A 13,355-nucleotide genomic window follows, 5' to 3' on the forward strand; every position below is an offset into this window, starting at 1 on the left:
CTAATCAAAAAACTCCCAGCAAACAAAAGTCCAGGACTAGATGCCTTCACAGGTGGATTCTACCAAACATTTAAAGAAGAGTTAATACCTATTCTTCTCAAACTATTCCAAAAAATAGAAGAGGAAGGAAAACTTCTTAATTCATTCTACGAAGCCAGCATTACTCTGATACCAAAACTAGATAAAGACACTACAAAAAAAGAGAACTACAGGCCAATATCTCTGTTGAACATAGATGCAAACATCCTCAACTAAATATTAGCAAACCAAATCCAATGATACTTTAAAAAATCACGCACCACAGGGACACCTGGATGGCTCAGTCGGTTAAGTGTCTGACTTCAGTTCAGGTCATGATCTCACAGTTCGTGAGTTTGAGCCCCGCATCGGGCTCTGTGCTGACAGCTTAGAGCCTGGAGCCTGCTTTGAATTCTGTGTCTCCCTCTCTCTCTGTTCCAACCCTGCTCATGCTCTGTCTCTCTCTCTCTCCTTCAAAAATAAATAAAAACATTTAAAAAAATTTTAAAAAATCATGTACCACAATCCAGTGGGATTTTTTCCTGGGATGCAAGAGTGGTTCAGTGAGATTCATCATATCATTAAAAGAAGGGATAAAAAATCATTTCAATAGATGCAGAAAAAGCATTTTCTAAAGTAGAAGATCCATTCATGATAAAAAAAAAAACAAAATTCAAAAAATAGGATTAGAGGGAACACCGCAACATAGTAAAGGCCATATATGAAAAACCCACAGCTAACATTTCACTCAGTGGCAAAAAATGGAGAGCGTTTTTCCCCTAAGGTTAAGAACAAGATGGGGAAGTCCACTCTTCCCGCTCATATTTAACAAGTACTGGAATGCCTATCCATAGTGATCAGAAAAGAAGAAGGAAGAAAAGGCATCCAAATTGGTAAGGAAGAAATAAAACTTTCACTATTTGCAGGCAACATGATACTATATATAAAAAACCTTAAAGACTCCATCTAAAAACTACCAGAAGTGATAAATGAATTCAGTGAGGTTGTAGGGTACCAAATCAACATACAGAAATTCATGGTATTTTTATTTAGTAATAGTGAAGCAACAGAAAGAAAAGTTAAGATAGCAATCCCATTTACAGTTGCACCAAAGGTAATAAAATACCTAAGAATAAATTTAACCAAGGAGGTGAAAGACTTGTATTCTATAAGATACAGAATACATATTTTTAGAAAACTATAAAATGTTGGTAAAAGATATTTAAGATGACACAAACAAATGGATGACACAAACTGATGCTCATGGGTCAGAAGAATAAATATTGTAACAGTGTCCTTACTACCCAAAGCAGTCTACAGATTTAATGCAATCCCTATCAAAATATCAACAACATTTTTCACAGAACTATAACAAATAGGCCTAAAATTTGCATGGAACCACAGAAGACCCCAAATAGCCAAAACAATCTTGAAAAAGCAAAGCAAAGCTGGAGGTGTCACAATTCCAGACTTCAAGTTATTACAAAGCTGTAATAATCAAAACAGTATGGTACTGGCACAAAAATAGGCACATAGATCGTTGGAACAGAATAGGGAGCCCAGAAATAAGCCCATGTTTATATGGTCAATTAATGTTTGAGAAAGGAGGAAAGTTGAAAAAAAAAATTAAAAAAAAAAATAAAAAAAAAAGGGCCGCCTGGGTGGCGCAGTCGGTTAAGCGTCTGACTTCAGCCAGGTCACGATCTCGCGGTCCGTGGGTTCGAGCCCCGCGTCAGGCTATGGGCTGATGGCTCAGAGCCTGGAGCCTGTTTCCGATTCTGTGTCTCCCTCTCTCTCTGCCCCTCCCCCGTTCATGCTCTGTCTCTCTCTGTCCCAAAAATAAACGTTGAAAAAAAATTTTTTTAAAAAAAAAAAGAGAAAGGAGGAAAGAATACACGATGGGAAAAAGCCTCTTCATAAATGGTGTTGAGAAAACTAAACAGCAGCATGCAAAAGAATGAAACTAGACCACTGGCTTACACCATACACAAAGATAAATTCAAAAGGACCTAAATGTGAGACATGAAACCATAAAAATCCTAGAAGAGAGCACAGGCAGTAACTTCTCTGACATCGGACATAGCAACTTTTTCTAGATTTGTCTCCCAAGGCAAGGGAAGAAAAAACAGAAACAAAACTGTTGCGACTACAACATCAAATAAAAAGCTTCTGTACAGCAAAGGCAATAATGAACAAAACTAAAAGCTTACAGAGTGGGAGAAGATATTTGCAAGTGACATATTTGATAAAGGGTTAGTATCCAAAATATATAAAGAATTTATATAACTCAACACCCAAAAAACAAATAATTCAATTAAAAAGTGGGCAGATGAGAGGCACCTGGGTGGCTCAGCTGGTTGAATGTCCGACTCTTGGTTTCCACTCAGGTCATGATCTCAGGTTCATGGGATCAAGCCCTGCATCAGGCTCTGTGCTGACAGTGTGGAGCCTGCTTAGGATTCTTTCTCCCCCTCTCTTTCTGTCCCTTCCCCGCTCGTGCTCTCTCTCAATATAAATAAATAAAGATTTTTTAAAAAGTGAGCAGACGACATAAACAGACATTTCTCCAGAGAAGACATCCAGATGGTCAACAGATACATGAAAAGATGCTCACATCACTGATCATCAGGGGAATGCAAATCAGAACCACAATGAGATATCACCTCACACTTGTCAGAATGGCTAAAATCAATAACACAAGAAACAAAAGGTGTTGGTGTTCCTATTTCTCCAAATAGGAACCCTCTTGCACTGTTGGTGGGAATGCAAACTGGCACAGCCACTTTGGAAAACAGTATGGAGATTCCTCAGAAAGTTAAAAAATGGAGCTACCCTACAATCTGGTAATCACAGTACTGAGTATTTGCCCCCAAAAATGGAAAAACATTAATTTAAAGGCATACATGCACCCTTATGTGTATTGTAGCATTACTTACACTAGCCAAATTATGGGAGCAGCCCAAGTGTCCCATCAACTGATGAGTGAATAGAGAAATGGTATATACATATAATGGAATATTATTTAGCCACAAAAAAGAATGCAGTTTTGCCATCTGCAACAACATGAATGGAGCTAGAGAGTATAATTAATGCTAAGTAGCCAGTCAGAAAAAGACAAATACTATATTATTTTACTCATATGTGGAATTTGGGAAACAAAAACAAATGATCAAAGGAAAAAAAGGAAAGAAAGAGAGACAAACCAAGAAGTAGAAACTTAACTAAGCAGAGAACAAACTGATGGTTACCATAGAGCAGGTGGGTTGCGGGCGTTGGGTGAAACACATGAAGGGTATTAAGAGTACACTTACCATGATGAGCACTGACTAATGTACAGAACTGTGGAGTCACTATATTGTACACCTGAAACTAATATGACACTGTATGTTAACTATCCTGGAATTAAAAGAAAAAACTTAGTGGAAGAATTTGTATTATTAAAGAAATGGCTGTCAACATTTACGAAGCATTCAGATTTTTAAAACTTGTACTTCTAAAGGATAAGATTTTATGTAAATTTTGAAAAATCTTATTTTAAATGATAAGGTACTATCCAAAATGTATTTGTATATTAACAAAGTCAAGTTTGGTGGTTTTTTTGTTTTTTTTTTTTTTAAGGTGAAAAATTCTTCACATTGTGCTCTTTTCTTTAGGTTTATTGTAGGGAAGGAAGAAATTCCCACACATTCTTACTCACCAGAAGCGGCATATGCAAAAGTGGAACAGAAGGCAGAGAAACATGAGGAAAAGCCAAGAAGAATGAATGTAATTGCTCTAATCAGGAAACTTGTGGATTCAGTGTAAGTTCTTTATCTTGATACTTAGCACACTTTGTCACTGTTTTCTATGATATTTGTACCATGTCAAAGTGTTTTTGTTTTCTTTTCAGTGATGATGTATTTTTTTTTTTTGCAAAAAACAATGCATAGAGTTTTATAAAAGGCACATAATAGCAAGTCAATGTTATTTATTATTTTTGTCTGGACTATAGACCATCATATGGTCTTTTTAATAGATTTATATGAACTTATAATAGTTTTCTGTGTCTAACTAGGCAGAGTTGCAGGAGGCTGGAATGGGGAAGTTCGGGAAACGGATTAATATGTGCTAATCAAATATGCTAAGTGTAGGAAGGAGAAAGAAAAGTTCTGGGAGAGAGTCAAGAAGATATAGGTACAAGGAGCAAACCTTAAGTAAAGGGTTTTGTTTTTGTTTTTGTTTTTGCAAGAGTGGAAATGTTCAGGGCTTTAGAAATGGAATAAAATAACTTTATTTGTATATTATACAAATAAGTCTGAATTTCATACAAATATTTGTATTTCTAGTATAGATATTGAAGAAAATTAATTTAATTTAAAATTAGAACATTAGTTAATAAAAATAATCTTGGTAGTGGTATTTGAGAGAGTATCGAATGAATAACCAATATAGAAAGTTAGACATCGGTTATAGGAAGCTGAAGTGGGAATCAGAAGACCTATGTTAGACTCTCATTTTACCCCTTGCTGACTTTGTGACTTTGGGCAAGTGATTTAACCACTCTGGATCCTAAAGTGCTCATCTGTTAACTTGGGTTAACGATCTTTGTTAAGGAATGTTGTATGCATTAAATGAAATAACACGTGAGTGGCCTCACATACGTGAGCACAGTGTAGGTACTCAGAATTTTTACTGAATTTAAAGAGTTTGTCTTCATTTTAGTATACACCACATGCGGAAGGTAAGAGGCAAGGAAGGGATAACAGATGGCAGGAATAATTGTGGTAGTGAACTTTTTAAAAGAATTTTATGTATATCTTTTTCTTGTTTTGATTTTTTCATCATGATAAGTTTACTCCTTAATCCCCCATTACCTGTTTCATCCATCCCCCCATTCCCCCATTCACCTCCCCTCTAGTAACCATCAGTTTGTTCTCTATAGTTAAGAGGCTGTTTTTTGGTTTTTCTCTTTTTCCTTTTTTTCCCCTTAGCTCATTTATTTTTTTGTTTCCTAAATTCCACATATGTGCAATATCATATGGCTAAATAATATTGCACTGTGTGTGTACACACACATGCACATACATACATACCGCCTCTTCTTTATCCATTCATCGATGAACACTTGGGCTGCTCCCATAATTTGGCTACTGTAAATACCATTGCAATAAACATAGAAGTGCATATATCCCTTTGAATTAGTGTTTTTGTAATTTTGGGGTAAATATCCAGTGGTTTGATTGGTAGTGAACTTCTTAAGTAAGTTCAAAATAGTTATGAATCACCTAAGTGGAGAAAAGAGAGAGGGAATCCCTATTCATGGAAATCATGTTCACCAAGAATCAGAGGGAAGTGCAGAGAATGTATTTTGTGGATGAATGATACCTTGGGTATCAGAGCTAATCAGGTCGTGGTAGAACTTGTCAGAGTACCCACTGCTGTGAAAGCAGATGCAGGGTAATGCATAAGCAGAGCAGATAAGACAGGAGATGGGGAGTCCAGGTTTTGAGAAGTTTTAAGAACAGACTAAGGAAAGATTAAATGACAGTATAGCTGCTATCAGAATTTAACTTCACTAGCAAAGAGAGTTTAACAATCTCTGTGTAGTTCCAGTAGCACTGGCTGAAGAATGTCTTTGAAGAGGACACTTAGAAGTATGAAGAGTGATGGTTTACATACGGCCACCCTTCTCTGATTTACCTCTTTTAGGCTCCAGCTTTAAGCCCTCAACTTCACATGGCCAGACATGTCCCATCATTCTAATGACATAAGGGCTACGGTCAGTAGGAACTACTGCTGTCATCCTTGTGTATGAAAGGCTGCCTGCATACTCCAGCTGTGGCTCAGAATTGGATTTCCCAAAAGGTTTTGCTAATCAGTTTGCAAATGGAATTAGAGAGACCTTGAGCCAGAATATTACTCTACAAATTATTATCAACAAGAAAGTTAATATAACCATGAAGATAATTAACTGCAGTCTGCAAGAGTTATAAAGACTACTCATTTTGGAACATGAATTCTTCAGAGGGAAAGGGGGAGAGCTAGACCCATGTTAGATATGTTACTTACTTTTTTAAGCCTCGAGTGAATGTATATATAGTCCTGGAGTCAGCATCTTCAGTGTCTTGAACAGTAGTCTTCCTTGCAGAAAGGTTTACTAAACACAAGAGGACCAAGTGGTTTGTAGTCAAATCACAAATAACCTACTTTTGAATTCCCACATGATCTATTTCTATATTTATTTTTAAAATTGAATTTTGAATTCTAATACTCTATCATGTTTCTTTTCCAGATGTTTTCTTTCAAATATAATTAAGTATACATTCCAGTAACCTGAGCACTTTCCATTATGATTTTTGCTCAAGTACTGACTTCATGGATGATTTATGACTGTTATGCTCTACAGTAAGCAACTTAAAGCTTCCAAAAGATTTGGCAGAGTATAGAGATAATATATACATATTTTTCATACTTAGTCACAAATATTTACCAATGTTTTTTCTGTTCCACATTTAAGTATTTTGACTTCAGTCACATATTTTATGCACTGTGTCAAATGCTGAACTGCAAAGAAAAAAAACCTGTTATATTTGTTTTTTTATGTCCCAAGAAACCAAAAGATGTATGCATTTAAATACAAGTAGGTAATATTTTCTCCTTTTTAGGTTACAGAGTTTTAAGCACATATATACACATACACATATATAAACACATAATTTGTTATTTGTGTTTTATTTCAGATGTAAGCATGGACCAAGGCATAGATGTTGCAAACACTATGAAGATAATTGTATCTCTTATTGCATTAAAGTAAGTATATGAAAGTATCACTTTATTCGCTGCAGGAAATATGTATAGAAATAACTCTAATTAAAACATGATTTCAAAGTAAATGGAAAAATTGACAGTAATTGCTATTATGCTTTGCATTTGACTTGAGAAATAAGGAATTTGTGAAAATTAGGTAACAATTTAGCTTTTAGTATTCACTTACCAGATTCTTTGTTAAATAATTTTAAAATCTGCTTATTTAAAAATTAGTGTTAAAATTTCAAAGCAGAAGAGAAGCTGAAGCAACCATAGCAAAAAAGACAGAAAAAGAAAGTTATTAAAATTTCTACTTTGTAATGTATTCTCATTAGAATACATTTTAGATCAAGGTCCCTGGAGTATGCTGTGTACTAGTGGGTGAGCAGTCTCATACATACACTGTGCACAAGCTGGTACGGTGGCATTTGGTGTTGGACTCGTAAAGTTGTTACATTTTTTAAGGCATGGATGTAACTGGAGCATGTCCACAGTTGCTCTATATGAAGGAAGTTAGCTATGCCCACTGGCATAAATTCTTCACTCCGTAATAGTGTAGTAGAGTGTCTCTCCTCGCCCATCCCCCATTCTGTGCCTGTCATCCCCCCATCCTCCATTGCCACCAACTCTGGGACGGAAGTTATTTTAATTGCAGTTAGTCTGGCACAGGTGGCACCATCTGCTACAAGTTCTTTGGTTGTGGATGGGGCTGTCACAATCCTGATACTTCAAAAAGTTTATGTTCTTTCTTATAATGTCTTATCCCCACTCAGTTGATGATGAGAAGAGCAGAGTTGTACAGCATCCCCAACAGGTAGCCTTCCGGGGGAGCCTCGGTGGCTCAATAGGTTAGGTGTCTGTCTTCAGCTCAGGTCATGATCTCACAGTTCGGTTTGTGGGTTCAAGCCTTGCATTGGGCTCTGTGTTGACAGCTTGGAACCTGGAGCCTGCTTTGGATTCTGAGTCTCCCTTTCTTTCTGCGCACCCCCCCCCCCGCCTCAAAAATAAATTTAAAAAGGTTAAATTTTTTTTAAATAATAATAATAATAATTAAAAAAAAAAAAAGACAGCCTCTCAGCAGTCATTCTGGGAGAGAGGGATTGTATCACATTAGTGCTTATGAACATGAGTGCCTGTGATCTAATGTTGATGGTGGCATTTGCCTAAGCCAACACTTACCTTAGAGTCCCCAAGGATATGACTAGAGGTTAAAGCAGTAGAGTATTTTTTCACTTGTGCAGTGGTTTCTGATACACTGCTTCTAAATCTGATTTTCTGCCCCACTTTTAAAATGGGGAGGAGAGCAACATTGCTGGCAGCCTCAGGGTCTGCCAGCTCCCAGAGAGTCATTATTTCCTCCAACTGGACGTACTGCTAATTCAAGGGAAGACTTCAGGAGGGTAACCAAGAGAAATATACTGATTAAATCAGATGTATTTGATAAAGTTTGGGAAGAGGGGAAGTGATATTAAAAATTATCTGAGAATGTTACGGAGAATTACTGAGGATTGAAGAAATCTAGTCATTGTGTCAGCAAATGTGTACCAATACTATAAACCTGGCAATTTTCATATAAATTGGAGTAATATGTCTGTGAATGTAAAATTATTTGGAGACCTGTAGGTGAGGAATTTACACCATAAATATAGTGAATATATTTTGACAGTGTACCTCATTATTCCATCAGCTCAGTTACACCACATGTTAAATCATATCCCTGAGGAAATATACAAATTACTTTCCCCTCAACTCACTATGCTCCATTCACACTTTTTGTTGGTTCCTCATACCTGCCAGTCTCTGTTTTGTCTTTGTGCTTTCTGTCCAAGCTATCTGAAATGTTTTCATCATGCCAGCTCCTCTTTTCTGTCTGTTTAAATGACACATCCTCCATCGCTTTCCCTTATCACCCAATTTAATATAGGCTGCCTGTTAATTTCCCTCCTAGAGTCTTGATTATTTCTTGCATAAACTTACACTAATCTGTAGTTATTTTGTTTGTTCACTGACTTATGTGCTCCTCCTCATGAGCGTGAAACTTCATAAACATTCATAAACATGAATTTTTAAAATACTGTTCTTTTAGATAACATTTGGTTTTGTGCTAATAAGAATTTTTCAGTCTGTCAGTAAGAAGTGATGTTTAAATTTCATTTCCCTAAATACTGAAATGAAATTGACCAGCACTAGTCATCCTCTCTGTTCTTTTTTGCCTTATAAATAGTTGGAGGTGATATGGGAAAATGTTGGCAGCAAGTATGCCTTTGTAGTGCATTTGCTTTTTCAAGTTTTGCTTAGTGTACCTTAAAAGCTACCGATTCTTAGAGATGTTTTGGCCTGACACAGTTGAGCATAGAAATAAAAACCTAGGTATAATTTTTTTTTTCTGGAAAATTCTTTTAACCTGATCATTTAAAAAGTTGATACCAAAGGTCTAAAAATAAAGTTATTTTTTTCTGTCAAAAGAATTCCTACTTACACCAGTTATTAAGAAGAGTACACTATTGGGGCGCCTGGGTGGCTCAGTCAGTTAAGTAAGTGTCTGACTTCGGCTCAGGTCATGATTTAGTGGTTCGTGAGTTTGAGCCCCACGTGGGACTCTGTGATGACAGTTCAGAGTCTGGAGCCTGCTTCAGATTCTGTTTCCCTCTCTCTCTGCCCCTCCCCTGCTCACACTCTATGTTTCTCAAAAATAAATAAACATAAAAAAAGAAAAAAAAGAAAAGTACCCTGTTAAAATTTCCAAAACACATTGGTTTTGTAAACTATTTTTTTGGAATTTCATTGCTTTTGTTCCTAAAATTCAGTTGTGGTTTAGGAATCATAAATCCTGGTTATTGTTAACAGAATGTCAAGAAATGGAAGTTTGTTGCATAGACAAGTTTGGCCAGTGCTTGTGAGACTTCCAAGGTTTTGAAAATCAAAGAAAGTGTAATCACTGAAAAATTTTACCCTTATTTTAAGGTAATTGTTTTAAAATTATTTGAGGTCTTAGGACTTAATTTTGAAAATGCTTTGATATAAACTTGTGTTATTTATTTATTTATTTTTGAGTTCTGTATTGATTCTAAACCAGTAAAATTTATATCTGTCGGACTTAAATATTTGGATGTAAATCAGAATTTTATCCCAATTTTCTCTAGGGTTTCATCAGAATGTTTAGCGTGGGATACTTGATCCAGTGCTGCCTCCGAATTCCTTCTGCATTTCGGCATCTGTTTACACAGCCATCCCGGCTATTTTCTCTCTTCTACAATAAAGAAAACTTCCAGCTCGGAGCTTTTCTGGGCTCTTTTGTTAGTATATACAAGGTAAGGCTTTCAGCAGAGGAGAGAAAAATGGGAAATAAATAACATGGCTATTATTAGAATGAGATATGGCCTTAACCCATCTATCATTTTTTAATGCTTCTTTCTGTTGTATTCATAAATGTTTTAATAAATGTTTTAATGTCTCCAGGTATATATACAATATAGATTGGGAATTGAGGTTGGAAAAATTTGTTTTAAAATGTTATTTAATGTGCTTCAAAGTGTAGATATATTTGCATTTATATATAATATGAAAGATTTTCAAAGACTTACTTTTTTTTCAGTAATGTAGATACTGAAAAATTTTAACTTATATTTCTAACATCAAAAATGATATTAATATATCTGGTCTCTTTGTTTTTCTTGATCATACTTACTGAACATAACATCATATGTTATTAATTTAAACATATTTCAGACCCTTTTAGCTGATATCAACACTTGATAGAGCCAGTAAAGATTTTCTGTTGTGACTTATGTAAGAAATGATTTGTTATCCCTCTTTGATATACTCACTATTCCTACTACACTCTCTCAAATAACCTTTGTTAACATTCTTCCACCGTTTCTGCATGTTCCTATAAACATACCAGCACATGTATAAGCACACACCTAAACACATATGTAAGGATCATCCATGACATAGTATTCTGAAATTTTAAGTAATGGCCTTTTGTTTAATGGGGATCACTCATATATAAGTCATACTACTGACATTTTATTAAACATCTTTAGACTATAAACCTAAACGTAGTTTCCAAATGGTAAAATATGTTAACTAAGGTTGACTATATGCAAACACACACACATTGTTTTTAAAGTGAAAAAAAAAATAATAATAATAGTGCAGGGAAACTTGAATTCTGGAGTCATTTTGGGTAAGATGGTTATGTATCATTTTATGTAAAAGTTTATTTATATAAGGTACATATAGGGGAAGTATTTTTAAATGGAAAGGAGAACAGTAGTAGCAAATGGTAAGCTATAGTTAATTACTTGTTATGAAATATTACTAATATTGAAAATATTTTCAATAGTTTTGATTAGGAAACATTACTGTCTTTGAATATACAAGAGTTAAATAAGACAGAATATTTGTAACTTTATATGTTCATATTCTTTTTCATTTCTTATGTCGTAGTGTTTATGTTTATTCTTAACATAAACCCTAAGTGTCGCATGTGGATTGTCTCCCAACATTTTTATCCCAAATTGGTTATTCTCCACCATCCAGCATATCTCAGAGCATGTTTCATTTGTTTGCTTTAATTTCTGTTACTATTTATTTGCTCAGGTAATACAAACTAATGGTATTAAACTATAGAAAAAATACAACCGGGTCAGAAAACCCCTTATAAAAAAAATGGTACAGTGTGTTCCAAAGCCATATGGGATTTAAAATAAAATTGTCAATGCCATTAACGTCTTTATAAGGATGTAATTGGGAGAAGGGCAGAGCAACAATTCATATTTCTTCAGTGTCTTCTCAGGGAATGGACTCTTTTTTCATTTTGTAATGTTCTTCTTTATTTCTGGTAATATTCCTTGCTCTGAAGTCTACAACGTATGATATTAATATGGCTATTCCAGTTTTCCTTTGATTATATTTGATACTACATTGTTTCTGTCTTTTTACTTTAGTCTTAACTGTGTCTTCAGTTTAAAGGTTGATTCTTTTAGATGACATGTAGTTGGTTCTTCCTTTTTTATCCAATTTGATAATCTCTGTCTATTAATTGGTATGTTTAAGCTATTTACATTTAATGTACTTTTTGATAATGGTATAGTTTAAATCTACCTCTTGCTAATTGTTTCGTTTTTTTTCCATTGTTTTTTTCCTTTTTATTCCTCCTGGATTTTTTAAAAAAAATTTATGTATTTAGTTTTTTATTTTTGTTTTTTGTATTTTTGTATTCTGTCTTCACTCTTGGCTTACTATTTATACCTCTTTTTTAATTCAGTGACTGCCTTAACATTTATAATAAGCATTTTAAATTCATCAGTTATTGTTTTCAAATATTATGCCACTTCATGTATAGTGTATGACTCTTAGAATACTATACCTCAAATTCCTCCTTCTCATCCTTTGTGGTATACATTTATCTTTTCATATGTTATAAACCCCATGATCTATTGTTACCATTTTTGTTTTAGACCAGGAGTCAGAAAACGTTTTCTGTAATTGGCTAGATGATAATTGTTTCAAGCTTTGTGGCTGATATGGTTAGTCTCTGTCGTAACTACTCTACTCTGCTGTTGTAGTGTGAAAGCAACCATAGACAATATATAAATAAAAGAGCATAGTTATGTTCTTTTTTTTAAAGTTTATTTATTTTTCAAAGAGAGAGAGAGCACAAGTGAGGCAAGGGCAGAGAGAGGGAGGAGAAAGAGAATCCTAAGCAGGCTCTGCACTGTCAGCCCAAAGCCCAACACGGGGCTTGAACTCATGAGCTGTGAGATCGTGACCTGACCCAAAATCAAGAGTTGGACGTTTAACCGACTGAGCCACCCATAGCTATGTTCTAATAAAACTTTGTCACACTTCAATTAGAATTTCATTTTATTTTTACATGTCTCAAAATATTACAATTTTATTTTATCCATTGAGAAGTGTAAAAACATTCTTAGCTCATGAACCACATACAAACAGTTGGCAAGCCAGATTTGGCTAGTGGGCCATATTTTATGACCACTGCTTTAGATAGTTATTTTATTATTATTATTATTATTATTATTATTACTATTATTATTAATTTTTGATAGAGAGAGAGAGACAGAGCGCTAGCAGAAGAGGGGAAGAGAGAGTTGAAGACACAGAATCTGAAGCAGGTCCAGGCTCTGAACTGTCAGCACAGAGCCCGATGCGGGGCTCAGAGTCATGAACCATGAAGTCATGACCTGAGCTGAAGTTGGATGCTTAAACGACTAAGCCACCCAAGCACCCCTTCTTTGATAGTTCTTTTGATAGTTCTTCTTTTGATAGTTTATTTTTATATAAAGAAATGATATTTAAAAAAATGTCTTCTAAGTTTATCTTCATTTTGCCATCTTCAGAGCTCCTCATATCTTTTTTCAGATCTAAATGATACTATATTCCTTCTGCCTGCAAAATTACCTTTTACCATTTATGAAAATTCATCACTTACAGAGCTACTATGTGGGTCTCAGTATTCATCTACCGGAAAAAGTCTTTATTTCACCATTATATTGAAAAATACTTTCTCTGAGTATGGAATTCTG

General features: G+C 34.9%; 1 protein-coding gene across 2 annotated transcripts in view; it reads left to right on the forward strand.

Annotated features, from left to right (window-relative positions):
- The window catches only part of TMEM135 (transmembrane protein 135), a 252,596-nt gene that overhangs the window by 225,180 nt on the left and 14,061 nt on the right, over positions 1-13,355 (forward strand). For both annotated transcript variants that reach the window (XM_053203763.1, XM_015064047.3), the window contains 3 exons: positions 3,672-3,818; positions 6,738-6,807; positions 9,948-10,115. In XM_053203763.1, the coding sequence (XP_053059738.1) occupies positions 3,672-3,818; positions 6,738-6,807; positions 9,948-10,115 (385 nt within the window). The remainder of the gene's footprint in view (positions 1-3,671; positions 3,819-6,737; positions 6,808-9,947; positions 10,116-13,355) is intronic.

The sequence above is a fragment of the Acinonyx jubatus genome, chromosome D1 (genome assembly GCF_027475565.1).
Source record: "Acinonyx jubatus isolate Ajub_Pintada_27869175 chromosome D1, VMU_Ajub_asm_v1.0, whole genome shotgun sequence".
Classification (NCBI taxonomy): domain Eukaryota; kingdom Metazoa; phylum Chordata; class Mammalia; order Carnivora; family Felidae; genus Acinonyx; species Acinonyx jubatus.